The sequence below is a fragment of the Blennius ocellaris genome, assembly GCF_963422515.1.
Source record: "Blennius ocellaris genome assembly, chromosome: 15".
Lineage (NCBI taxonomy): Eukaryota > Metazoa > Chordata > Actinopteri > Blenniiformes > Blenniidae > Blennius > Blennius ocellaris.
In genome coordinates this window covers 11,237,499-11,265,327 of record NC_137664.1, presented here as the reverse complement: position 1 = coordinate 11,265,327, position 27,829 = coordinate 11,237,499, and the positions used below count along the sequence as shown (strand labels likewise).

Here is a 27,829-nt window from a genome sequence, read left to right as displayed (position 1 = left end):
GTGTGTGTGTGTGTGTGTGTGTGTGTGTGTGTGTGTGTGTGTGTGTGTGTGTGTGTGTGTGTGTGTGTGTGTGTGTGTGTGTGTGTGTTTCTTTGGAGTGATAACCTTGTTCCTTGGTTGATCCTAAGTGCTGGAATCTATCAGAACTTAACCGAGACATGGCAAAGGTTTGAATAACAGTGGAGGGGAAAAAAAAAAAAGAAGATTCTAAAGCAGCAGTTCAGAGAGAAACTGCAGGGCCCAACAACATGAGAGTTAAATGGGGGGGGGGGGGGGGGGGGAGTCAAAGAGGAATAAAGAAAACATGACATCATAGTTAATTAGAATCAGGTGATAAACAAAAGGAGTGATATTTACGTTATACCATATGCCTTGCTCCATGTGTCTCTCTGTCTCGGGGGGCACAGCAACAGGTTTCAGACACGTAAGGTCAAGGAGGAGGCTTTTCCCAGCTGCTAGACCACACTGATGCTCCCACACACACACACACACACACACTCTTCTTTATCGAGCTGCCCAAGTGTGTCTCCGTGTGTGTGTGTCCGTGCACGAGTCGTACGTTTCTAAAAGCCCTGTTTGTCTTTGTTGTTGTCACATAAAAGACATCGTTTATGCTCCAGGAAGCCATGTTTGCCATGTGTACTTGTAAGGGAGAAGGTTTTCTTGCAGCGAGAAATGAAAGGCCCGTCAATTAATCGGCCAGGTTGTTCGCTGGGCTCCTTTCAAACGTCTTATCTCCATCATATTCCAGATTAACCCCTTGGTTGGAGTTTGTTGCAAATTCATATTTAAGAAATCACAGTGACCACTTATAAGGTTGCAAAGTTTTACATTTACTAAGAGTTGAAGTGCCGCTATTCATGTTCGAAGTTATTGTTTTACGAAGGAAAATTCTCTCGGATTGAATTGAATATCTTTCAAGTTTATTGCAATTCAAAGTACTGACTTGATTCCTCATGAAATATCCAACTTCAAGACCAGAGGAAGAGCTCAACAATTTGTGTGAATGAGCACATTCAGAATATGCAGTCAAGCTATTTTAAATTGTAGATTTATGCAACAGTTTGTGTTTCTGCCTCTTTAGGACCCAAAAGGATCAGTCGCTGATGCATGGATGTACGAAAAACATATTTGGAAACCTGCGCATGTGAACTCCAGTGATCAAGGACAAATGTTCTATGAACGACATGACTACGGCCACATAAAGGTAAGGCACAGCAGCATTTATGTTTCAGTGCAACTCTCTACGTTGTGTAACGAAATGTTCAATAATGGACTTTTATGCTTTTTTGCATCGTCAAGAATAGATGATGTTGAATACATTGTTATATTTGAAAGATTGACCTGGGTTGCACTTTTTTGTATATTTTCAGTCAGCATTTGTCACAATTGCTAACAATATAAATGGTTTTGATTCTGAATTTTGATTGATTATTTAAAATCTTGTGTTCCTTATTATTGTAGCCTTAAACTATAATCATCAAATATTGAAGTGATTTCTCTGAAATGTTAAATCTTGGCATATTTAAATTATTGAGAGCTAAAGAACCACATACAGTATTACAAAGTCACCTCGCCTATACTTCACCAATAGACATTGTATATGATCAATACACATGTATGTTTGCCTTTCATAAACTACAATACAGAAACATGTATTTTTCAGATAGCCAGACCATGAGAAGCTTTGAAAAAACCAAAGTCAGTCAAAGAAGTTAAAGACAAATATATTCTTTATATTTATTCAGGTTTAAATGATTAGTATTCAAAAAGAGAAGCATAAATGGTAAAAAAAGACAACAACTTGTCCTTTTCTGTGTTTTTGTTCCTTTTGTTTGTTAAATATTACACAAAATAAATAAATTTAAAGAAAAAGACAAGATAGTGTTGGACTTGCTGCTGTGTAGGTGCTTTCTTCCCTATCTGCCATCTTTCTTCCTTCTTGTTTACTTTTCTTTCTCTATAAGTCAACTCCCTACTCACACTTCCTCTACTTTCCTTTTCCCATTTTCTTACATCGTTTGTCCTTTTGCTTTCTCTTGTCACACACTTCACATGTACACAAATCTAGAAATGTGAGTTACTCGATCACATTTTGGCACAGAAGTCATTTCTTTTCATATTTTACTGTGCCAGTGTACTTTATAACTTAAAACAAAAAAAAATAATATATACATTGTATACGGATATATCTTATTTCTTTCTTTTAAAAATAGAAATGTCTTTATCCAACAGAGATCAGAGTGTCTCTTTAAGTTTCTTTTCTTTTCCTCCTCAGTGCATCATGCAGATCAGACCTGGATCTGTCCAATGTAGCCGTCACTGTAACTCCAAAAGCTGTCCAGTTCCCCCGCAGCGGGCTGATAGGTCCAGTCATCGAGGTTGTACCACAATGGGCAGGAAGTGAGTGGCTGTGTTTTTCCTCCTTGTCCTCTTTCCCTTCATTGGCTTTCCGTTGGCGTTCAGTCCCACAAACATGTGCCTCTTCTTGTTGCGCCACTCGGCCGAAGCGTAGGTGTTGTACTTGTTCTCCTCGATGCGTTCAATCAGGCGACAGTCCGGGCCGAATTCTCTCTGTGGAGGAGGAAATTGATGCATTGTCAACGAGGCGTATCGACGTGGGATCAGAGTAAGCGGTGGCCTGCGGCTTCTGAGTTCGTTTTAGATTCTCAGTGTGCAGCAGTGCTGGATTTGTGACATTTTTTAAACAATTTAAAAAATTTGATTAGGGTTTTTTTTTTTTTTTTTTTTTTGCATTATTGTGTAGAATCGTCTCTTTGCGTGTCATATAGGAAAAAAAAGAAAAATATGAAAACAATGCAAGGACAGCCATGAGTGAGGAACATCAAAAGTATAAATACTGAAGAAATATATTTGACTGTCTATTTGGCCTTTAAAGGATTTCAATCAACAAATGGTCAGCTATTGCTTGAGAAGGATCCCAGCAGTGTGGCCATGTGGAACGCGTGACGCCTCCGGGACAGAAGGGTTCGGTTGAGATGTGACATCCCAGAGGTACAGGCCCACTGTGAGCGTTGTGACACTAAGGTCGTGGCTTCGTTTACCACAGTGACCACCCACTGGTGAATGAATAGAAAATGGTCTGAGAGAGCAGCGTTTGTCAGTTGACTGAGGCGAACTTCACTGAAACAGCCAGCGAACTTTGATGCAGCCGACATTCACGGGCACGTGTGCATGCGCATGCACACTGGAGCTCGGTGTCTCTCGCCCACTCTCTTTCTTGCATCTGGTCACAGCTGTTCAGATTGGTTCCAGAAGTAAAACTGAATGTTCCCAAAGCAAAATGAGAATATTTTCATAAACGATGCAGCTTTGTAATTCACGCTGTAATTCAACGGCATTGAATGCATCTGTGTCTGATTGTGTGTACTGATATCACGGTGAATTTCATTTGTCAACTTTTTTTTTTTATTGATGACATCTGTGGTAAACCTGTGTACATGTCTTGTAGTGATGCATCAAAACAACTCATCACTTGATTATCACCAGATAAAGAGGCGGCTGTGTAAAGCCTTCAAGTGTAATCGAACACCAGCCCCTCGCCACAACGCTGCAGCAGCTTGTGTTGCACTGAGCTGAAGACGTCATGGGAATTCAGTACCGGGCCGTGCAACAAAATGCCTCTTTTTATTTCGTTTTGACCGTCTGTCATTTCATCTGTGGTGGGACTCCAGAGACACAGGCCAAAAAGTGGGTCCTTCTGATGTAAGGAAAGGAGTATGGATAGAATGAGATGAAGAAAATGAAGTCGGAAGGGATTTAAAAGCAAAAAAAAAACAAAAACTGATGAAACAAGGGCTGCACTCCCCAGAGGGACCAAAGGAGAATAGAGAAACTGAAGGATTGTGTTTCCTGTTTTTGAATGGAGAGGAGATGGGAGGTAGATAGCGGAGAGGGGAGCTTATATACACCGAGTTCTGTCCCTTTATCGGGAATCACATTCAAGACTTGAAGATATCAAATTATATATATGTATTAAATTGGTGATAATCATTGTTTTTGCTGTTGAAACTGTAACATTCATCACTGAAATATTGTAAACCTGTTCTAAGAATTCAATAGCCAGAGGAAACCAGTTAAAAAAAATAAGAACATTAATTTTTTTGTGTTATAATTCAGCTCACTGTAAAATTATGGTAAAACCGCAACTCACCGCTCCGTATAGGACCCCGTTCTTCTTGATTGCCAGGTAGTGGTTACTGCTGAGCCCCCTGATGGCCACCACTCCCACGTCCACTGATTTGATCTCCAGAATACCTGCAACAGCAGAGACAAAGAGACAGATGGGTCAGATTTATCTGCACATTGTAGATGTATGCACAAGACAGAAAATCCCCAAATTCTGTCAGTGAAGCCCACATCTTCTCAGTTTTTGGCTCACACATAAACCCCAGGCTTGTCACCCCCCTCTGGCTCTATGTGACAGACAGACCTCAGACCAGCCTCTTGCCCCCTGCTCATTTGCTGATTGGCTTGTGGGCTGCGTGCCCTGGGACCAAGGTGTAAGCCAGGAAAAAAAACATTTCTGCATTCAATATTTGTTTTTCTGACCAGGGGAGTGCAGGCAGACACACGGACAGGACGGAGGGAGGCTTTCTGGCTGCCACACTGGCAAGAGGTCAAGGTGTCCATATCAGCTTTCAAGCCTGAACCAATTACTGGTTTAAGCTGTGGTCGCCGGGTCTTTCTTCTCTCATCCTAAAGTCCGTTACACCAAGCCATAAAACTATCAGGGGTTTGAGGGGATTAGCTGAAGGGGGCCAGTAGGAAGTGAAGCTTGGCTGTGGGAATAGCTGGGACAGAGCATGAAACGGGAGCAATATATCCACTGTCTTTAGAGCTCTGTTTCTTCAAAGAAATTCATAGTAGCAGCGGTAGTCTACCTAAAATTACTACACGGAATACTCCTGCTTTCGTATTGCTGGAATTTGGGGAATGGCGGGAGAAAAAACCCTGAAGGCATTTCTGATTAGAAAAATGAAAGAAATGACTGTTGATTTTTCCTTTCATTCAGACGGATTCATCCCTGTCTATTAGCCACATGCCCCTTTCTTCCCCTTGTGCATCTCTGTCATCAGCACTTTGTAACATTTGCACTGATATCATGCTGTTTAAGAAGGCACCTGATAAAGACATCAGAGAAGTTTAGCTATTTTGCATTGGTAATTTCTTCGAAATGGTGAGACATCATTAAATTCTGGATTTTTTTTTTTTCTCTTTCTGAATTTCTACTCTGATTACATGAACACGAGTTGTTTTCCAACTTGACTTGATTCTCTGCATTGCACTAAAACTGAGACAACTTGAAAAGAAGTGAATGGATTATATCAATACTTGTCTCTTTGTCAACTGTTTTAATTATTTACGTTCATCATCTCAGTCTATTTTGTCATTAAGAGCCAGATTTCACAATGGCTGTTCATGTCTTGTCATCTATCATGTTGGCGTTCAACATGTTTCGTCACGCCACAGCTGACATTCATCAGTTGTGATTTGTAAAAAAAAAAAAAAAAAAATCTGCTGGTCCACCTGTTCAAACCCTTTTCCCTCCTCCTATTTGATGTGGTTTGTCCAAAAGCAAAAGCACAGGGCTATTTTATAGCCCTTTTACCAGAAGCAGGCTGTGAGTTTAAAAAGAATAGCTGCAACAAAAGGCTTCGATTGCAGCGAGGCAGTTCATGACAGAAAAGAACTGGGCCTTGGCTTGTGTCACATCAGGTTTTTGTAATAAACACGCAGTCACGCACAGCAATAAGCTTCAACCTTTGTGGCTTGGCCTCTGTTGCCCTTCAAACTATTTTATTATGTTATGTCTTTCGGGTTTTAACGTATACATGTCAGTTTCTTTCTTTTCTTTTTTCATTCTCTTTTTCCTTTCCCTGTGCCTCGTGGATCTCAGCCCAGCCTCTTAATTGTACATTTTTAAGTGCAAAGAGGGGAACAAAAGTTTATGATCCAACACTGAAAGTACAAATAGCACATAGTTTACTTCATTTAAAAGGCATGGACATTTACAGCAAACAACATTCTTTGAAGAACTACCAAGGCCAAGCACCTGTGTGTGTGGAAGGGAAAAACGACATACGTTCATAGCAGCAAGCCAACGTGCTTTACAAGTCAAACAAAACTGTAACAGTCACTCAGCTACAGGTTCAAGTAAATACAACCTGGTTTTCTAACGAGGACCAAACCACTTCATAAAGGCCATCACAGTTGTTCAGTTATTTCACAGCACTTTTCTTTTTTTTAAAAAACTCCACTGTGAATCACTTAATCCCTTATTACGCAAAGAAATGTCCCTTTTAAAGCTCACGACAGGAGACTTCATATCATCACACCCGTAGCGTGTATCATACTTGTGCTCTTCATGTTACATCCACACAGAGGATTGTTCTTGTGTGGCATTGGTGAACTGTGGGCTACAGTTCATTAGCTCGGTTTCCATCCAAAATGTTGCATGAATTTGAACTGTATTTACCACAGTGACTCTTAAGAGAGTGCATATTTCCTCCTCTTTTTTTTTTCTTTGCATGTTTTTATTAGATGTTTATTTGGAGCTAATTCATAAGTGCACAGCAGAAGGGCTGTAAAAGAGGACTTAAAGTTACAAATAGAAGAGCAGCAATAAAACTGCAAACAGAGGAAACGGCGCAGAAAACATGGCGAGGCATCATTCTAATTGAATTTGTAATTTGAGCAACGATACTCTCTGTTCCTCATAGATTGGGTTTTTGTTTTTTTTTGTTTTGTTTCATGGGACATTTCCGGAGTGACATGTACAATATCAGATTTTCTGCTGATATCCGACCGATACTCCTCTGGCACGATACAGGCACATATTTTATTCATGTTTTTGCAGAGAACATAGTCTCTTGTGGAAAGGAACTTAAGTATTATCAGGTTATCTTTATTATCATGACTTTCTTTGCAAAGGTCCACATATGGAGACATAATATCACAGACTACACAGCCGCTGGCCTAATTTTACATCAACTTAAATTATATACAGTATTTGTGATATTGTAAAACTGTGTTTTGAATGAAATTCATCCATTCTGATATATAATCACAGCCAGGGAAAATCAGACCAGTTTAAGATGTGATCTTAGGACTCATTCCAATTTGAGAACTCTTATACATGTCTTATTGTATGGATTTTTCTTTGGTCTGTATTCTGATTTTTATTGTAAATGTGAAAATCAGAGGATTCAGGTTTTTTTCAATAATCTTGGTAGAATATTATGCTTACATTTTGACCCTAATTCAAATCCCAAGAGCAGCATGAAGATTTATCTGGCATAACAACTACATAAGTCGACACTTTCTATACTGATTATCTAACTCGGGGGGTCAAGGGGTATCAGAGTCAATCCCAGCTGATTATAGGAGAAGGCCGGTACCCTCCAGGACTCCAGGCCCTCACAGGGCGAGAAATACAACCACACATGCTCAGTCATACCGATGGCCAACGTTGAATTACCATTTCATGTCACATGCATGTTTTTATGTGAGAGTACAGAGCGAATAACGCAGGAAGAACTCAGACTGGAACTGGTAACGTTCTCACTATGACACAAACACACTAACCACTAAACTCAGCAGCCAGGAGAATGTCAGATTTGGTTTGACAATCAATAATAAAAGAAAGATAATTTTCTTTGTTGTTGAGTTTGTGAAATTTGCTCCTCTGATATCGAGATCGTAGCTCCATTCGGGCGTGACTGTCACTCGTTTTGATCAGTAGAATCCGAAAGCCATTCTTGAAAAGTCATTCCTCACCAGAAACACACACACACACACACACTCGCACGCACACACACTCGCACGCACACACACACAGACCTCCTGTCGACCTCCAACCAGCCCTTTTGGAAACATGGTCACTGAGACTCCAGCTGAACCTAAAGGTTAAGGGAGGTTGTGAAAATGTTTCCACTGTTTATCCAGGGTCTTTTTTTTTTTTTGGAAGATTATACTGCGGTTGTTCACTTTGTGACCTCGACATGGTGACCAGCTGTGAGTGGGTCTACTGCGTGCCTCCAACCTCTACAAGTCCTGCTTGACATTGTGAAATATTGTCACTGGAGGACTATTTAGTGTCATGAACTCCCCTCAGTAGAAAAAAACAAACAAATGGGATGGTTTCTTTCATTCAGTATCCAACATTCAAGGAATCTGGATGAACTTTCCTGTGTCTTGGTTCCACCAAATCATTCTTCTCTGTTCAGATGTAAAATCTAACATGAAAGTAATAAATTTTTTTGGTGAAGCAAAAAATTGACCCCTTTTAATGACCCTGAGATATGCAAGGACAGATTTTCACAAGTTGAGCTCTGAGCATAGATCATTTTTCAGTTGGTTTTTTTTCTGTTTTTAAGAGTGACTGACGACGTCTCGTATTGCCTGTGACATGAACCTTTACATCCACGTAACCACCAAAGCCTCAGAAGAAAAGAAAACTAAAAGAACAGAGACTTCTTGTCAAGATTTTTGATATGTTGAAATCAGGAATAAATTACAAGCATAACACGATGTAGCTTTTAGATGGAAAGTTGTTTTTCTTGAACAGCGTTGCAGATGGTCGTGGAAAAAAAATTAATTGAAATTGATATACTGATTCAAGTATTATAAATTATAAAAAAAGTTTTAAAAAATTGTCAGGTTATCAAGTGTTCTCACAGTATAAAAATAAACAAAACAATTCCAAAGGCATTATTCATTAGCTTTTTCACCAGTGTTACCTGGTTTCCTTTTCAACCATTTGGTTACTCGTTCTCACAGACATGACATTGAATGAGGGCATCTTTCTTGTGACTATGGCTCCTACTCCTGCTCGCGTTTTGCATCGCGTTAATTAATGTTTGTCATATATAAGATGCACTCATAGATGCTTTTCTTTGTGATGTTTTCACTAATTTTAGTGTAAATCATTCTAGGAGTTGGTAACTGATTAATTGTAATTAACAGTTGGCAATTGGATTAATGTAAAGTTTTTGTCTGTCTTTTCCCAAGTTGCCTTAACTCTGGGAAACTGCATTTTCAATATTGGCACACCTCGCCGTCATACCACTGTTTTCTGAATAAACTCAACTGAAAGATCAACACAATTTAGTTTCTGGGGATATTCTTACATTATCACCAAATATAGAATCAAATAATATGAATGTATCAGTCCCCTAGCAAACACCTGAGTATATTATGTAGATGAATCCTATAATTATACTTTGTCCTTTCTCTTCTTTGTGCAATATAAATAGAAAGAAATATTGTGTAAAATACTTTTTTTCCCTTTTTTTTTTTGCAGAGTTATTCAAAGCCGCTGATTGTTTGAGCAGAATTAAACAACATTCTTTGCATTTACTCAGGATTACATTTTTTTGGCCTGCCCTTCCTTTCCTGTTGTAGGAGAGAAAAAAGAAACATGTCTCTGGTGGAGATGTTGGTCATGGAGCAGAAACAGTGTATATTGTGCGTCTTTCAGGACGATTGAGGTATCGGTTTAGACTGATGTGGTTGACAACATTATCATCCGGTGCTAAGCGGCCACATCAAAGTCTTCTGGGCTGACAGCTTTGACTGGAGCTGAGAAAACGGAGGCCTGTTTCTGATTTTCAAAATGTTTCTTCAATTAGACTCTTTGGTGGAGGTTTTTTTTTATTTGTTTTTATTTTTTTATTTTGTCCCAAAAGTTGTTTGGCACAGATTTAATTTCTGGGTTGTAAATCATGATAAACGTATAATGTTTAGCCCTTTTTTGCAAAATGTTGAAAACTGTATTTTTTTCATTAGTCGAATTGTTCCGTTCAGCCGTATTATTACGCTTTGTCTTCCCTCCATAAAAGTTGTACTTATTTCACAGGACTGTCTCGACAAATGGACACAAACCAACCAGGTCAAGCTATAAATAAAACAGACCCAAGCCTAAATTATTCACAAATCAAACAGAACAAATCATCTGCATTAAAATCAATCTGTTTAACATATCCGCGGTTTACCTAACAGATAGCGTGAAGCTTTGTCTGTGTGAGTCATCATTTCAACCCGTGTAATTTGAGCCCGCTTTACCTCGTATGGCGAGACCACAGCGAGTTATGTCACACACATTTAGGAGCAGCTGGGACGAAACCAGGCGAAATTCGGAGTGATGGTAATGGTGATTTGATTGAGAGGAAAGGAGAAAAAAAACAAAACAAAACAAAACACAACCACCTGAGAAATTGTGATTCCTTGAACACAGTTGACTTTGTAACACGATAAAGTGCCAAAGCTGCCAGTCTCTGTCAAAACATTTCACAGGCCTGTCACGGCTGGAGTTATGTTTTCAGGCAAAGTGCTGGGACGGTCGTCTGCATTTTGCACATTTTTCATTTACAGTTCAGCTGCCAGCTTGATGTTGTTGCCCAACTGTTGCGGTTTGAGTTGGTGCTGGCGGACTCAGAGGGGGGGGCTTTAGAAATCTTGTTATTTTACACCACAAATATTATGCACAGACATGCACAAATGTTATTCCGTTGGTCTCTTTCTCTGCGCTGCTCTTACTTTCTTTGCCTTTTGTTGCACATGCCTAGTGCCTACACATTCAGTACACACACACACACACACAAACATGCACACATGGAGTAATTAGCTGGCATTCCTGGCTGTTCTGTTCAAACAACCAGGCTGTCCAGATGCCTCGGTCTCTCTCTCTCTCTCTCTCTGACTCGGCTCTGCTCTACCTTTGATGACTCCATTAGGAGCCTCACTTTCCTGCGCGGTGTGCAGCGGGGTTAGGGGTGAAGGGAGCAGGAGCATGAGGGGCAGGGGTGTGAGGGAACGGCTTTTCCTTAAGCACATGGTGTCTATATGGCAGGAGTCCTGGATGTTATCTGTCACAGATGCTATCCCTCACCTCCCACTGCTTAACCGGCCATTAATCCAGCGTGTTCACGTGCGCTAGGCCACCACCAAAAGGACACTTTCAGTGTTGGGCATCACGTGTGTAATTTTTGTTAAACTGGAAAGTTGCTGAGAGAGGAAGTCTTGCCAAGGTGTTCTATGATACGCATATAGATTGTTCTTTTTAGTTGCCCGAAAGAGAGTTTCTTGAAGAAAGTGGATGAATGCAAAAAAAAGATTCTATTTGCTATAACAGAATGGAAATGCTGTATGACCTTCTGGTGATCCAATCTTATCATCGATAACGTTTAGGTTTGTGTGGATCAGAAATGTTCAGGCTAGTTTTGACATTTTGAAGAGATTGATGAAAGATGAAAGCCAAACCGAAAAAAGCAGATCCCAAACTTCTTGAATTTACCTTCTTTTGATGTTTCTTGCATTTCTCCAAACCTTTTTGAATATTTTTGTTTTCAAGATTACACAACATTACAACATCAGGCTGCAGAAGTGAGTGTCTCCAGTCGTAGCCACTTTCCCAACACTGTTTACGACAAAGTTGACATTGCTGGGATGTGTTTCGACAACAACAACAAACTGTTGGTCTGCTGCGAGGACAGGTCAGGTTAACTTAAAATGACACCGCGTGGGCAATATGTTTTCACTCATAGTGTAAAATGTCCTTCGACACTGACGATATGGACTCAGAGGGGATGCCAGACATCAGGATTATCACTCACAGATGTGTCCAAAACTTCCCCTCAACTTTCTAATAAGTGTAGAATATCATTCACTCAACACAATATCTGGGCACTTTGTAGAAGTGCCTGGAAATAATAATTCACACCAAAACCATGAACGAGTTGTCTATCGGTATCAGTCGGTCCCTCGTCCCAGCATGTATGTTTGCAGTCTCGAAGAATCCTAGGCATAAAATGCACAATGTAAAAGGCCGTCCATCAAAAAAGAAGATGTCCAACTTAAGAGTCTTTGTGGACAATAATCGATTCTCAATGTTTGGAGTCATTTTCTCCTCAGAGAGCAGAAGTGGTCCAGAGCAGCGCAAGATCTGACAGAAACATGATTTGCTGCTGAAAGACTTTTGTTTAAGGTGGTGCCTGACTGGTTGGGTTTGTGGCAGGGCAGCCTTGGTCTGCCTACAAAAATCTGGCTCTCATTTTTGTCTTGGTGTAGCTGACACATTAATCGACAAGGGAGCGACTTTATGGGGAAATATCAAGCCGTGACGACAGGAAATATGTAAACACTGATGAAAAAATGAGACGGATCCTGTCATTGTCCTCAGTGACTCTTAGTAAAAAAAAAAAACACAAAAAAACCGCCAGACAGCCATGAGTATCAAAACAACAGTATATTAAAAATCGATAGGGAACTTCCATTAGACAATGGAATCGTTGTCTACTTCAGAATTTCCTACACATCCACACACTTGCTCCTGACATGACCCTACAGGTTAAAGCGCAGCTGTTATCCAGCGATCACTGAGCAGTCTTTGTAATTTATTTCAGACTTTGTCTTTCTGTGATCATCCATCCATTCATGCACCTTCTATGCCGCTTTTGTTCAAATTCGAGTCTCGCCAGGCAGGGTACACCCTGGAAAGTTCTACCGGCACGCATTCACAGATGAATTCTGTCGGTTTTGTCTCTATGGATGGATTGGAGTCGAGTCCCAGAGTGAGACTTACTTACAACGAGTTGACCAAAATTGTGTACGTCCAGTTCAATCAGAGAATTAAAAATGTTTCAAGCAAATAGCAAAAGATCAATTGAATAAAACTACAGATTGAAAAAAAGAAAAATTCAGATTTCCGGGGGGGGGGGGGGGGGGTTGTTGTCCATCTAAGTGAAATTATACAGATCTGCACTGCTACTTTCTGTTCCTCATCATTGTTGTATTCTGGTTCAGTGTCACCCATGTGGTGTTTAATGTTCCCTGTCAGAGACTTTTTCTCTGTGGTGGTCAAGCACTGTAAGTTTTCACCTTTTTGAATCCCCGATGCACAATAGGCACACATGGATAGATATCTCCCTTTGGCGTTATCAAATCCATGTAGTCTGACGTTTGTTTTGCTGTTGAGTAGGTTACAAACAAAGCAACACATCTGCTTCTAAAGTGCTAGCAATGAAAAGTACAGATGTTTATGATAAAAGGCTGGAGGTTGAAATTAGAAAGTTTCCAGAAAGTATACACCTGAATACTCTAAAGGTGCATTTCTAAAGCGTCAAGAGCATCAGTGAAACTAGATAATTGTAAAAATCCCAGAAACCAACAAAGCCAGGATGTTGTGTGATAATACAGTCCAGAGAATTGATTATGCAACAGCTCATAACAAAGCCTCTGAATATCTCCAAAGTTATGAACGCTGATATCTAGTTTTATCATTTTGTTGTAATATCAAAAGACTGAGCTCTCTACAGTCAAGTAACTTTGTATTTATTAAGATAATCAATTGTATGTGATGTTTCTGTGGGAAGCCGACATTGTTTAGTCCACAGATTACGGTAAAAGGAGTCTTGAATCACATCTGACATGATTTGATCCAGACGCCGGCTGGATTGAAGATATTAACAAAACATCACAGGGAAGATGTTCTGCGTGAAGCCAAGAATAGTTGAACTGAAAGCTGCTCTTCCATAGAAGAAAGTTGTTGTTGCTTTTGAGGGTCTTTTGAGGTGAATGAACGACCAAGTCGAGTCATTTCACTCTGTTACGCTGAGTCACTGTTTTTCTTCTGTTACACTTCCAACCAGTTCACCGGGAACACGTGACAGTGTGCGTGAGCGTTTGTCAGGAAGACGTGTTGGTAAAATGGTCTTGAATAGCGTTCGATCCCTGACTCTGCTGAACCCGCTTCTCTGCTGTGACGTTTGCACAAGCTCTATATTTATGGCCACTGTGGAGGCGAGTCCATGAAGATGTCAGAGTAACTTTAAATGAAAAGCAACGCTGACACTAACCTCTGGTGCATCCAGTACCTCCTCGTAACTCTCTTTTATTGGCCACACTGTTACCTTTTCCCACGAGAACCTGAAACACTCTCGTCCTTGCCGCAGAGGGCCGGGGGGCGAGAATAAAGACTGCAAAATGAAGACATCCAAAAACAGAAGAACGGGAAAAAAGCCTGGGACTGGTTTTGGAAAGATGAGGAGTTAGTTCATTGTTGTTTTGTCCAACCTTGCTGAGTGACTGGCAGTTTTATGATGCAGAGGGAAAGGACTCTAGAGTGGGTACGGTGCATTCAGCTTCTTTTTTATTTTTTGTATTTTTTTTTGTAGTACGGAATAGAACTTCACTGCAAAAAAATGTTACGAGTACATTTTGTCAAGCCTTAATAATTAGTTTTTTTAGTGGGTAAATGTGTAATTTCTTTTTACATAAAGCACATATCTTACTTAATTTGTTTCAAGATAATAATACACATGTCTGAAAATACAGGTGCACCTCAAAAATAAGAATAAAAATAAGAAGTTAATTGCTTTGTCAGTATTTTCTACGCTCATGACAGAAACTGAAAAGTTAAACTTAAAAAAAAAATCTGATAATCATAACCTGGTTAAAAGTATGAGAACACTACTTGCTCTAATGATATCAGATATTTGGATTTTTACACATATATAACTTGTGACGATGAAGGCATGAACTATTTCTTTGTTAGAATAAAATTGTGTGAGAAATAAAAACTTTTTTTTTGTGTATTATAAAATTGAGGTATTGTGCAAGATTTGGTTTTATTAACAAAAGTTCTGTTTTGACTATGAATGTGTTATTCCAAACACAATTCTACTCCATAGACCTGCCGGTCAGTTTGGAAAGTTCCGTTGAACTTTTTCACAGAGCAGAGCAGAGAAAGAGCGCAGCCAGAAATGATGTACTGTGTGTAGCGCTGACCTTCCCATTAACAACGCTTCCTGACTCGGGTCAATAGGCAGAGGTCAAACCAGAGGAGGAAGACCTGTGTAATTAGCACATACATGGAAAGCCTCCACTAAATCAGAACGATGCCCAGTGCATGAGACACTCTGCCTCGCAGTAGTTTGTTGGATTGGATCTGTGTCGCGGTACAACAGATTAACTGCTGAGTATTGTTACAGTGATGGTGGTGGCTGCTTTTACACTCCGCGCGGCCACAATGGAAGCGCGATGCAGTCAAGTTGGCATCGTTCAGTAGTAATCGAGCTGTTCAAGCCAGCTGCTCAACTGCAAACACATGTCTGGTTGTTTCATTGCTTTATTCGTTTGTTTATAAACAAGCTGTGACAGTGTGTGGACAATGTGAAGGGAAAAACGAGGGCAGTTTTTATTGCTGAGAGTAGTGGCAGGATCAACATGGCAGCCATGCCAGATTTCCACGCTGACAGTGGAATGGCCACATTGTGGAGGCCTTATGAGGTGACACTGGTAGCCGAGCACATCCAAACACTGGCATGCACAAGCAAGTATAACCCTAACCATTACCCGGCCATGCGATGTACTGACCGAGCCCCAGAGCTAAAACCAGAACTTCTTCATCACCTCTGACACCGGCTAATGACGCTCATTTGCTAAGTGACTTCCTGAACATTACCAGACTATCATGCCATGATAGCCACAACATTTGCCCCCTTTTAGGATCATAATTACTTGAAGAGGTGGTCCTTTTTCTAATCAAGTCATGGGTCAACATAAACAGCGGAATTTGCTCAAACAAATGGGATCAGGGTTCGAAGGTCACAAAGTACAACTATTTTATTACTGTATTAAAATTTTTCTGGCATGTCAATAATGAATACTTTTCTTTTGACTTACTACATTTCTAAAATCACCCAATTATATTTGTGTGCATACATATTTTCACAAACGTTCCCAAAGCACTCATTTCAATCTAAATAAATGCGTCAAGTAACATAGAACAACTACCTGTCTGTCTTGCATATAATGAGCAGAGTAGTATTTAAATTTGTTAGCCAATAGAGTCAAAATGAGCGGCGTCACTGTCTGTAATCTCTTACTACTATCAGGTTGTGTCTGTGCTTCAGTTTGAGTGTAAGACTCACATAGTTCTGCCTCTCTGGGATATATAATAGGACGTAAGTTTGTTTTGTGTAGAGATATTTCTGCATATTTTATGTTAGTATTACTATAAACGAGCCAATTCTTTCCTATGGATCAAGGCCGAACTGGCATCAAGGAATTCATTTGAACAACGACCTGTGTGTAACTTTCAAGCAGATGTTTTAATACTATCTGCTTTAAAATGTGATAGATTTATTCAATATTTGTGCTGGAACAAAAATCAAACGTACCCAGAATACCCCTGAGCACAGGGCCATGCTAAAAACATATAAATCATGTGGGAACCCCCCCCCCACCCCCCATCGCAGTAATGTTGGATCAGTACTTAATTATGTTGTTTTTGGTTTTAAGAGTACAATTTGTTCTTTGCCTTATTTCTCAGCACATGCAAAATAACAGAAGGTGGTACGTTATTACCGTAAGCATGTACTTCATTCTACATGAAAGGTCGTACACGCACCCAAACACTATACATGCGCAAGCATCTTGACCTACAGTGTAGCTTGATGATGTACAGATGCAAACATTATTTAACCGTGATTTCATCACAGCCAAACCTGTACAGTTTATCACCAAATTTTTGCCTCTCGTCTCTCGATGTAAAACACGTTTCACATCTGCGCTTGCTATCAGGTAGATACAACTCCATGAAGTGCCTGCTAAGTGTGCTGCCAAGCATTGACCACTGTGGCCAATAACAAATATTAAGATTTCTTTTTCCACCTCTGGGAAGTCCTTGCCTCTTTCAAACCACAATTATGAGGTAAGAACTGTTGAAATAGATGGATTGTGCCTCAAATGCGCTGACCTGATGTGATTATAGTTAGTGACACGTTGCACCTTAATGGTCAAGCTTTTTCTGTGCATGTGCGTAAAAGTGTGTGTGTGTGTGTGTGTGTGTGTGTGTGTGTGTGTGTGTGTGTGTGTGTGTGTGTGTGTGTGTGTGTGTGTGTGTGTGTGTGTGTGTGTGTGTGTGTGTGTGTGTGTGTGTGTGTGTGTGTGTGTGTGTGTGTGTGTGTGTGTGTGTCACAGAGAAGACTCCGGGCGATGGGAGGGGAGGAAGAGACGCTAATTGAAATTCCTTCAGCCATGTCTGGCAGAGCCTTGGTGTCTGAGTGGCACACACACACACACACACACACACACACACACACACACACACACACACACACACACACACACACACACACACACACACACTGGCCCTGGCCCTAATAAAAGTGGGCTTTGCCATATGGAGGCCATGTGCAAGATTGGCCTGTCTGTGCTCTAGTGTGTGCGTGTGTGCGCACTCTCAGCAGGAGAGGCTTGTACAGCACCATAGACAGATGCACGAAAACCTGTGACATGTGTATGAAGGTGTGTGAGTGATAAAGACTTAGTTATAAAGATTACACACACACACACACACACACACACACACACACACACACACACACACACACACACACACACACACACTGACGACATGTCACGGATTTAAAAAAAAAAAAAAAGCCCCAAAAAACACTTACAGACTTCACATGAAATGTGAAAGCACATACAATGGTAACGAAATGAGCTGGACTTAACCTATATAATTCAGCAAACTGGCAGAAGGAAAGTCTAGGCAGGTAAATGTGGGAGTAATGTTCTGTTCTCCCTCAAAAACTACTGTCAATGTGCCCTCAGGCAGTGCAGTTATTCAACGCTACTCACAGGCCAGGAGACTGTGGCAGTCTTGGACGACTTCCAGATGTGTTTAACTAGAAGATAAAGATGTGGACTTACAGAGTGATAACAGCTGATTTTCTGTGCTGGATCGGGCATAAATGATTATGACGAGTCTCACAAGTCCTTAAAAGTATTTCTATTTGCTCGTGTACAGATTGGACACTTAGTGGAGATTTACACGATGCCACATTGCCGGGGAGTTATGCATTTCTTGAACTTGCATCTTGGGCCCTGATGCATCACAAGAGTTTACCTTAATTTCCTTTTATGTTTTTACATCTCGGTGTGCAAAAAAACCCAAAACAGCTGGACCTCCGTCTCTATCCTCCGTGAAAGAGTGTAACTGTATGAATGAGTCTGAGTGGTTCTGACAAACAGGCATGTGTGCCCAGTGACCCTATTCAGAATAGAGGTTCAAATGTTTTTTTGTTTTTTTTGTGGTTTGCAAGCTACAGTAAAATAAAGAGTCTGAAATTGTTCAGTTATCACTTTACATGTGAATTCGTAGAGCCTCTTAGTTTGCAGATGCCCACTGCTACTAAAAACGTCGCACAGAGTCACTGTACTTGTCATTTGCCTTCAAGGTTTGGTACAAACTGTTTTAAATATTTCCTCAAAGAGGAAGAACTTTCTCTGGGCCATTTCTAATTGTTTCCAGTGGATCATCTCCTTTTTTTGAATGTGCCCGGCTTGCTCGTATTATTTTTTCTCCTATCTTCTTGTATCTTCCCCTTCTATTGTTATGCCCTCTCTTTCTTTGTAGTCGGGAGAATATTAAGTTAAAAAAAAAGGTGGAAGAACACAGCTGTCCGGTCACCTGTCTCAATGTGCATGATTGCCCGTGAAGGAAACATAGAAATACCAGTCTAAACAGATAAACACACAAAATGGAGAAAGAAACCACCTTCGGCCATTCTTATGTCGTGGATGCTCCATCAACTTTTAATGTGGTGCCATTAACTCATTTATCTGGATCTTAAATTTGATTTCATGCTGAAGTAACATCTTGGTTGACCTCTGCTGCTCTTGACCTGTTCTCTCTGTGATCATAAGAGGCTGTTGATCATTGAATTTATCAGAGGATGAAATGAGCTGACTTACTGTATGGATCATCCTCAATTTTGGTTCCGTTAACATTCCCTTCCCTGTCGATGCGAAGGAAGAATTTCTGGTAGGAGAACAGTTTCCTCCTGCGCACGTCTCCTTGTAGATGTTTGTAGCTGCTCCGCACGTGACGGCCAACAACCGTTGCAGACGATGATGAGATGTTGGACGCCCGTGGCAACCTTGCAGAGGATGCGTGTAGCGGCGCGGGCGACGAGTAAGGCGGCGGATGCGAGGCGAAGAAGTGGGGAGACGTCCCACCCGGTGCATTGTTGTTCTGTTCAGAGTCTGGCAAAGAAGCGAGCAGTGGCGAGGATGACGACGGTCCGAGCCGGAGAAGCAGGAGGAGGAAGGTGAACGAGAGGAAGAGCGAAGGAGGTCTGCGGCAGGGGCAGGAGGAGAACCAGGCGACCGGTGCACCTTGTGTCACTGTCCATCTACACATGGTAGTGGAGCTGGGAGAGCTGTGGAGGTGCACAGGGGCTGGGGCATGCTGAGCTGGGTGCAGGGAGAGGGACCGAGAGCGGGAGAAACTCCCCCCAAACCTCCTCTGTGTGGGAACCCACAACTGGTGAAGATGAAGTGAGTGCAGCACAGGTCCTTCGGTGGCGTTATCAGTGATGTTACTGGTAATGTCGCTGCTGGTGGTGGTGGTGGTGGTAAAGCCTGCGGAGCTGCGGCTGACTCAACTGTAGTCCCCCCTGTGCTGTTTATTCCTCAGAAGCACCACAGGAATGCGTCAACATCCATAACTGGGTTCACCACACAACGAGAACTACCTCGTGCCTTTTCCTCACTTCCCTCACTACACTTTGGTCCTGGTTGCTGATGGAAACACTAGAAAATCCCTTTTAAAAGTTTGATTGCACACCTACACTGTCAGATCCAAAGTCCACAAGGCACATCATCAGTTCATTCATATGTGGTGTATAAAGCTGCTCCACACAGGCACAGGACCCACACTGTTTTATCTCCTTCAGACCAGAGAGGAGGATCACTGGAAAGAAGAAGGGTAAAAAAAAAAAAAAAAAAAAAGGTTGCAAAGTGCTTTGTACAAAATGAATAAATAAAGTCAAAGACGAATTAATGCTGCTTCTCATAAAATGTCCACAGAAATCCACGCAAGGCAGCCCACAACAACGACAAAAAAAAAAAAAAAAATTAATTCACAAAACAGGAGTGAGGGATTCCAGACTTTCTTCTTTTCTTCTTTGTTTCTTTGGTTTTGTCTGAGCTGGTTTGAAGTTACTTGAGTGTGTAACTGAGCCCTGCAGCTCTCGTCTTTCTCCCTTCTCTTGTTGTGCGTCTGTCAGTGTCGCTGAGCTCCTGGTCTGTCCTCTGCCCTCGCTCCTCAGAGTCTGAGTGCTGGAGCGCCGCGTTCACTCTCCTCTTTCCTACCGTGTGTGGCTGGCTCCCTCTCCTTTGGCCCCCTCCCTCTTTCCTTTCTGCCTCTCCCTCACTCCTATCTCTATCAGTGGTCCTTTCTCTGGTTATCTGGAGTTTCTCTGAGGTGACTGAATCTTGTCTTTTCTTTCACCTTATTTATCTGCTACAGTTCCACCAGATGTCATCTCTTAGTGTAATTGGATGTCTATTAAAACCACTTGGCTTTAAAGAGGTGTGTGTGTGTGTGTGTGTGTGTGTGTGTGTGTGTGTGTGTGTGTGTGTGTGTGTGTGTGTGTGTGTGTGTGTGTGTGTGTGTGTGTGTGTGTGTGTGTGTGTGTGTGTGTGTGTGTGTGTGTGTGTGTGTGAGGGGGTAGTCTGTCCCACCCCATTTTCTCTTTCCCTCCCTCTCCCCCATTCTGTCTCCTCCCCTTCTCTGAGAAAACCCCACCAGTTGAGCTGATCAAGTCAGAGGGAAAGAAGGAAAACTCTTTCCTCATCCCTCTTTCCTTCAGTCTTCTTGGTCCGTCTTGCTCATGCATCTGTCTTTTTTATTTAGGCTGATATTGGTTAAGATGTGTACTTGTATTGCTAGTTTTTATGTCCAAAACAACACTTTAGCATTTTTTAAAATGTTTGTTTGCCAAACATAGCTTTGACATGCTGGTGTTTGGGTCACCTATAAAAGCAACAGAAAGTGTATCTAAATCCAGCTGTACAGGAACTGACTATCAATGACAAGTTTGCTCAAGTTCTACTGGCTGAATTACAGCCACATAATATTAATTTCTTTTAACCACTGCAGCAGTGGTTAAATAGAACAAGAATATTTTGCAATCCAATGAGCTTGAAATTATTCTTGCATCGCTGTCGCTCCACCTGCAATTCAATTTAATTCAGTCTACATACCACCAAGTACATAACCATCTTATGGCTCCTTTACAGATTAAAAAACAACCTGACAAACCCATACAAGCAACAGTGGATCAGGACAAAATGCTCTTTTCTCAGTGAGAAACCTCTACAGATGTAGACTCATAGGTGGTGCCTTTCTGCTGTACTTGTTGGGATGAAGAGAATGTAAGGGAGAAAAGATGGAGACTGAGACAGAGGGCCACAAACTGATCCACTTGCTTCAGATTTGATGTGAGCATCAGGCACAGATCAAAAACTGTGTTTGGATGCAAAGACTGTGCAGGGAGTTATAAAAGAGAGGGGAGAGAGAGAACAGACTGCAGGAGGCAGACACACAATATTACTGACATTAATGTATTTGTGACAAAATCTCAGTTCAATATAGAAGGTCTTCCAGCATTCTAAACATATAGCAAGTCATCTTGAAAATGTCCCAGGGTGACCTGAGCAAACCTTAGTTGTAAGCTCTTTCAAATCAGTTTTAACTTTTATTCACTATTCTAAAAAACAATTATTTAGGTGGCCCATTATGTAGCACATTACTGCGTTACAACATAATGAAGTAAGTGTGTGACCAAAGAACAAAACACTCACATTTCTCGAATTAGCAACACATGTTTGTTTGTTTGTTTTTATTTTAATAGCTTCTTACCCCTCATTTCTTCACAGCTATTTTATGTTTTGACTCTGATCATGAGGGCTGTAATTGTTGGACAAACATCTGTGTTTTGTGTTGACTGTTCTAGTTTATGTATGCTGCTGGGCTTCACCTTTCAAGAATCTAGGTCTCCTGTCTGGTTTCAACATTGTTTAATTTCCTTTTCACATTGTCAGACAACAGCCATATCTCCTGTCATCTTCTCTGTAATGCACTTATTTCTGTACAGGTATAGGCAGCCAGTATTCCCCTCTGTGGGGGTAGCTCTGACTGAGAATACACAGATGTTGGGTGCTGATGGCAACCGGTCATTAATGTCCGAGCCCTCGGTTTCCCACTGAGTTGCCCACTTTGCAGATGAACAAAATTGATTTGAAAGATATTTTGTTGACAGACTAACCATTGTGCAGGATGTCACGATGATATGCTAATCATGTATTTCATCAAGTTTTTTTGAGATTGTGGAGAAAAGAAAACGTGCATAGTGTTTTCAACGGTAACTTTTAATTTGCTTTCAGGCCCAACCAACTGAACCCAGCCAAAATGTCAACATTTAAAAGACATAAAGTTTGGTTTGTTACATATAGCTTAAACAATCGGTCATCAGAATACTTTTCACTCCACGCACAGTTTAATTATATATTCTGCTGCTGAAGGCTCATCTCCATACCAGCTGGCAACCTTCAGCACCCCGGACAGCACTGTAGAGTGCAGTCCTTCAATGTGTTTGCCACAATACTTCAGTGTCGTATCAAGATGTTTGGTTTTAGCCTAATGTAATATAACATGACAGAATCCTTTATGAAAAATACACAGATAACAGAAGAAAAATCTATTCTGAGAGCATAAAACAAGCTGCCCAAACTGTATACTATGTGTGCTTTTGAGGGCGTTCATACTTTCAGATCATTTGAACTCTTGTCATCAGCGGTGTTTTTGTGAATGTGTGAGTGCTGACTGAAATCTGGTGCGCACCAATCTCGGAGGTTGTGTTTGAAAGAAGGTATTAATAAGCTCTGATCTTCATCGGGACCAAATACTGATAGTATGATTATGCAAAGTTGAGGAAAATATTACCTGGTATATAACATGAAAGCATAAGCATTATTTTGAAAATGCTGAACAGTCATGCAATTGTTTCATTGCTCTTGGTTTCATAAACCATCTATTACTCTCTGTCATAAGGAACAAGCTGATGACACCACTGTATATGGAGTTTGCCGACCATGGGGTTTGCATTGATGTAGTTCTGCCCAATAACTAACCAGACATCCCATCGTCATGATTTTGTGTCTGTCGATCACTCTTATATACTCATATTTTCTCAGTCTAAGTTCATTTTTATTCCAGCTGACATTGGACCAAATGGAGAATAACGCTGGACATGACACAAGGTAATGAACAATAAGACGCCACTCCCTATAATCACAGTGAGGCCATTTAGAGTAACAAATTAGTATTTACTTCTGTATATTGGAGCGGCCAGATTAACTACAAAACCTAATCAGGCCCAGATATAACACGCAACTCCAAACAGAAAATCCATGTTCCAGGCACATTGCAAATCGCTGCAATGCCTCCACTCTTAATTTTTTTTAAATAAATATCCATCTATAGGAACATGACATGGAGGTTCCTGTTACACCCACCTCATTCAGAGGTCATCCCTACCACGAGCCCAAGCAATTATGTGGATAAACCTTGTGATGCAAATTTGGGGAAACCCTGTGACAAAACAACGATGGGGTGAGAAAATACAGCAGAAAAAAAAAAACAAGTGATTGAGTGAGTGGGAGAAGAATAGAGAAAACATCTGGTCAGTGGCTCAGTGGCTTGAATTTTGGGTGTAGATTGACAGCACACATACATAACGTGGACACACTCATTGTGTGTCTCTGACCCTTATTTCATCACACTGAAGTTTTCAAACTGATTAGTTGATGCTTTGTGGTTATAATAAGCCCAAATCAGAATTGAACCAATAATCAGTTGCCGATCAGTTTCTGACTGATCTCTTCATTGTCCTGCCCTGCAGTCTTGTTGTTCAGTGTAACAGTCTTAACAAGACTCAGATGTTGGAAGCCAGTTGTCCATGAGGGGAAAAAAAATATTTCGTCACACCAGAAAACAATTTGTTGGCTACGCACATTGAACTTCTTTTTTTTTTCTTTTTTTCCTGAACTACACAGGAGAACTGTAGGGGCTTCCCTCCCTGGAAAGCATTGCCAATGTCAGACATTGTTTACTGTACAATAAGTGCTTGTGATTGAAACTTTTTGTATTGACTCAATGCAATTATTTTCATTGCAACAAAAAGGATAGTTTTTAAATATTACAACAGGGATCGAGTCCAAGCTCTTGCAGTAAAATCACACAAACGTGACAAAATTGCAAACACACTTTCACACTCGTAATACATTTTGGGTCCAAGTGCCTTGATAGTGATAAATATAAAATGTGGTTTTCTTCTCTTTTTGTTGTGGCCACAGTTTTCAAAATCTTTTTCTTTCCCTTCTCACAGGACATAAATGAGTCAGTCTGAATGTCTTGCGGTTTTGGCTTGAACTGAAGTTAGAATCTGAATCCAAACTTGAAAGTGCCGCCGAGTAGAAGTGCCGAGCCGAGGTCGGCGCACTGAGCGAAGCAGCTCGTCTCATTCATTCCCTCATGTAGTTTTCAAATCGGTAAAAGCCAATAGCATGGTGGACACAGGTCGCCTCTGGCTCCGCTGGTCATGCCTTGGATATGTCTTGATTGCTCATGTCTGGGAGGAAGAAGCCATTAGGGACCAGCAGTTCAGCTCAGCTCAGCGATTCTAATTGTTTCATTGCGGTTGAGCTGGTGGCTTTGAACACATTACGGTCTTCAAGCTAGTGCTGCAGAAATGGCCCTGGCAGTTAACTTTAATTACAGACACATTAAAGCACTTATAGAAAAAAAGGAGGTCTGACGATAAGCTAACTTACTGATACACCATAGTTACAATCAAGCTGCTGAATAGATAATTCTCCATGGATGTAAACCATGTATGACAGCCCTAATAATCCAAAGCACTGCGATTGCAGTCTCTTTTGAAATACAGTCACCATTTTAAGTGGATCAGCTCTGAGTCCCTTTTAGAGCTTTGTGTTGGTGCCCTTCCCACTGAGTGCATTATTTTTGTCACTCAATCGGAATGCACCACAAATGGAAACAAACAGGGATCCGCATGTTAACTGCATCAATAAGAGAAACACAAGTAAACACCTCTTTCTCACAGCCCCTTCATAAGGTACGCCAGACTCCAGAGCTCAGCAAGGCGACCTTCACATGGCATAAACAAAGCTGTTCTCAGACAGCGACATTGAACAATAAGGTTAGTGCTTTGTTTTCTGGACATTTTATGAGTCATACACCAATATTCAGTTTTTCCGACGGTGTGATTTTTATATTTAAACTTTTTTTTTTTTTTTCGAGCAAGGGTGTCAAAAGCCAGTTTTATGATTATGACAAGTCTATCCGTAGCACTGCAAAGAGCCCAAAAAGGCAGCTCTGTCTGCGAGTAATAATTTCTCTCAGTTAAGGTCAGATTGTCGCGCATTAAACCTTGGATCTGGTTTTCATCACTCACAGGAATGTTTTATTGTTTAGAAGTTAAATTATCCAACATCGTATGATGAGCATGAGCATTTTTGGTCTTGGTGCACTGTTGGAGTCCTTCACTGTATAAGGTTATCATTACCAATCTTTCCAGCACAAATATTTGAAATTATGCTTGGAATAAAATACACCTTCGGGTGGAGCATTCTAGACTTATTAACAAGCAACAGAAGGACAGTCTGGTACAGGACTGCTGTTCTTCATCTGCAACTTTCATCAAGAGACTGTTCTGTTTCTTTTGGCCATGCAGAAAATTATGACTCTATATGAAGTCAAACTGAAGCAAATAATACGTTTGCAGTAAAGTGTTGCCATATTCTGGTTTTTAGACACCAAACCTTGCCTCTGCAACACAGACTTGACCTCCTGACACCTGCCTTACAGATATACACCAAACAAATGTCAGAGATGATCAATTCCGTGAGCACATCGGAATTGTGTGCAAGTGTTGATTTCATGATTTGCTCGATAACAAGGTGGTCATATAGTTCAAAAAGGTAGGACTTTAATTTGTCAAGAAACAGTGAAGGCATATTTATGTTTAAATCTGATATCACAAAACACCAATCGATCCATTTGCAGCCAGTTTCATACTCATTTTGTTCCCTATCAACTCAAATAGCAAACAGTGACTCCTGATATCAGCTGGTACAAGACAAAGGATTAAGTTTACTTTTTGAAAAGTAAACGCACAATTTCAAACGTTGCCCAGTGCACCACTGACAGCTTCTCTATATGCATCTTTTTTTCTGTCAGCTACATCAAGTGGCCTGCGCTGGAAACTATAAAGCCGTCATGTTTTCGAGAACTGCCAATACAATTCAGTTTCTTCTGATGTAGTTGCATTGGTAGCAAAGGTCCTGACCCTCGGCTTGCTGTTTAGTCACTGTGAACCACCATAGTCCATGAAATTAAATAAATATAGTGAGACCCGTAACATGCATATCACATATTGCACATACAGCGCTTCAAAGAGGCACACACCTTTTCCCTGTGGAAAACTCGACAATAGGAAACATTATACAGGCTATGGAGGAACCAGTATAGAAACTCAAACAAGACATTTTGGAGGCTGAAGAAACGGTTTGTCAAGGTTTTTTTTTTAAGTTTGGGAGGGTTCGCCCAACTTCTATGAAGCAAAGCTGAGATCTTTTGTCATCATATGAGTGAGGTTAACAGGCTGTTGTTGTCACAGTGTTATGAACGAAGATAACCTGACGGGATGTTTTGACCTTTTTCCATCTCGCCCTTCAAGACCTAGTCTTATGAGTCTCTCATGAGTCTCAACCACGTCTATCCTTTTTGCCCAGCGTTGCTTTACTCCTCGAGTGTGTGGGGTTTTCTTCAGGTGTTACCCCTGCTGTCACTCTCACCAAAGATGATCTCGATCTCTTACTTACTGCGATCTGAGGAATGAGGTGAGGGAATTTCTTCAGATTTGGCACACACATTCACTTACTCAAGAATGATGTGATTGCAGTCCTACTGTAGTTTGACTTCGCCCTAAATTCGTGTTAGCATGGTATTTGTATTTTCTTTTGCTCAAAGTGAAGCAAGAAAGGGGGCTATTTGGTCCAAAATGAATGTGAATATGGAATATATGTGTGTATAGATGTACATTTAAGAAGTCAAATATTCTTGTTTGCAAGCCTGATGTCATATCATGACATTACTCGTCATTATTAGTGCCTTAAAAGACAATTTTTTCATTTGCACCAGGATTTTTTTTTTTTTCAGGTGAAAATGGTTGAATGCCATACCAAGTGAATCATTGTGTCCAACAAATGGTTGTTGACCTCTTGTGACATATAGGTGGGACCAGTCAGGTGCCGGTCAGGAACAGTTTATAATCACAATGAAATGACTATTTCTACAATTAGTACCCCCCCCCACCCCGCGCCGTGTCTGACTACTTTGTTCCATTTTGGAAATTGTCGTTCTTGAAAGTCACTTCATTACTGCCTTCAACGGAAACAATATTTATGGTAATATTTATGAGGGAATTTGTCTGTTTATGATTCAAGATTCTTTCCAGGGCATCTTTTATGGCTATGTTTAATAGTGTTATTTTAGACTGACAGGAAAGTAAGGGAAAGACGGCTGGAACAAGACATGCAGTAAAGGTCTGGCCAGCTCGGACTCAAACCAGGGACGACTGAGAGCATACGTATCCTTGTGTTGCTCTTTCATAACATCATTACTAATTTGTTATTCACGATTTCTGTGCAAAGTTTTGATACATATTCTAAGTTACAGGGATCTGAGTCCCATCTCCACTTAATTTTAAACACAATTACCTTTTGGTTGAACATGTTCATCGTACACGTCTTATCGTGCGGTTTTGTTAAAGCCCAGTGGAGGTGCATGGTCTTCACTGAAATATTGATGTGGGGGCAGGGAGTGTTGGTTCCGGGTGAATAATTCAACAGGTGGATTAGTTCTGGT

At 40.9% G+C, this 27,829-nt stretch overlaps 1 protein-coding gene across 1 annotated transcript; it reads right to left on the bottom strand.

The window, feature by feature from the left end:
- Positions 1-2,373: 2,373 nt before the first annotated feature.
- Positions 2,374-19,234, bottom strand: fgf10a (fibroblast growth factor 10a; the record flags this gene model as incomplete). Its single annotated transcript, XM_080510243.1, has 3 exons — positions 2,374-2,574; positions 4,175-4,278; positions 18,787-19,234. 3 exons carry the CDS (start codon positions 19,232-19,234, stop codon positions 2,374-2,376), a joined length of 753 nt encoding a protein of 250 aa, XP_080366369.1.
- Positions 19,235-27,829: the final 8,595 nt, after the last annotated feature.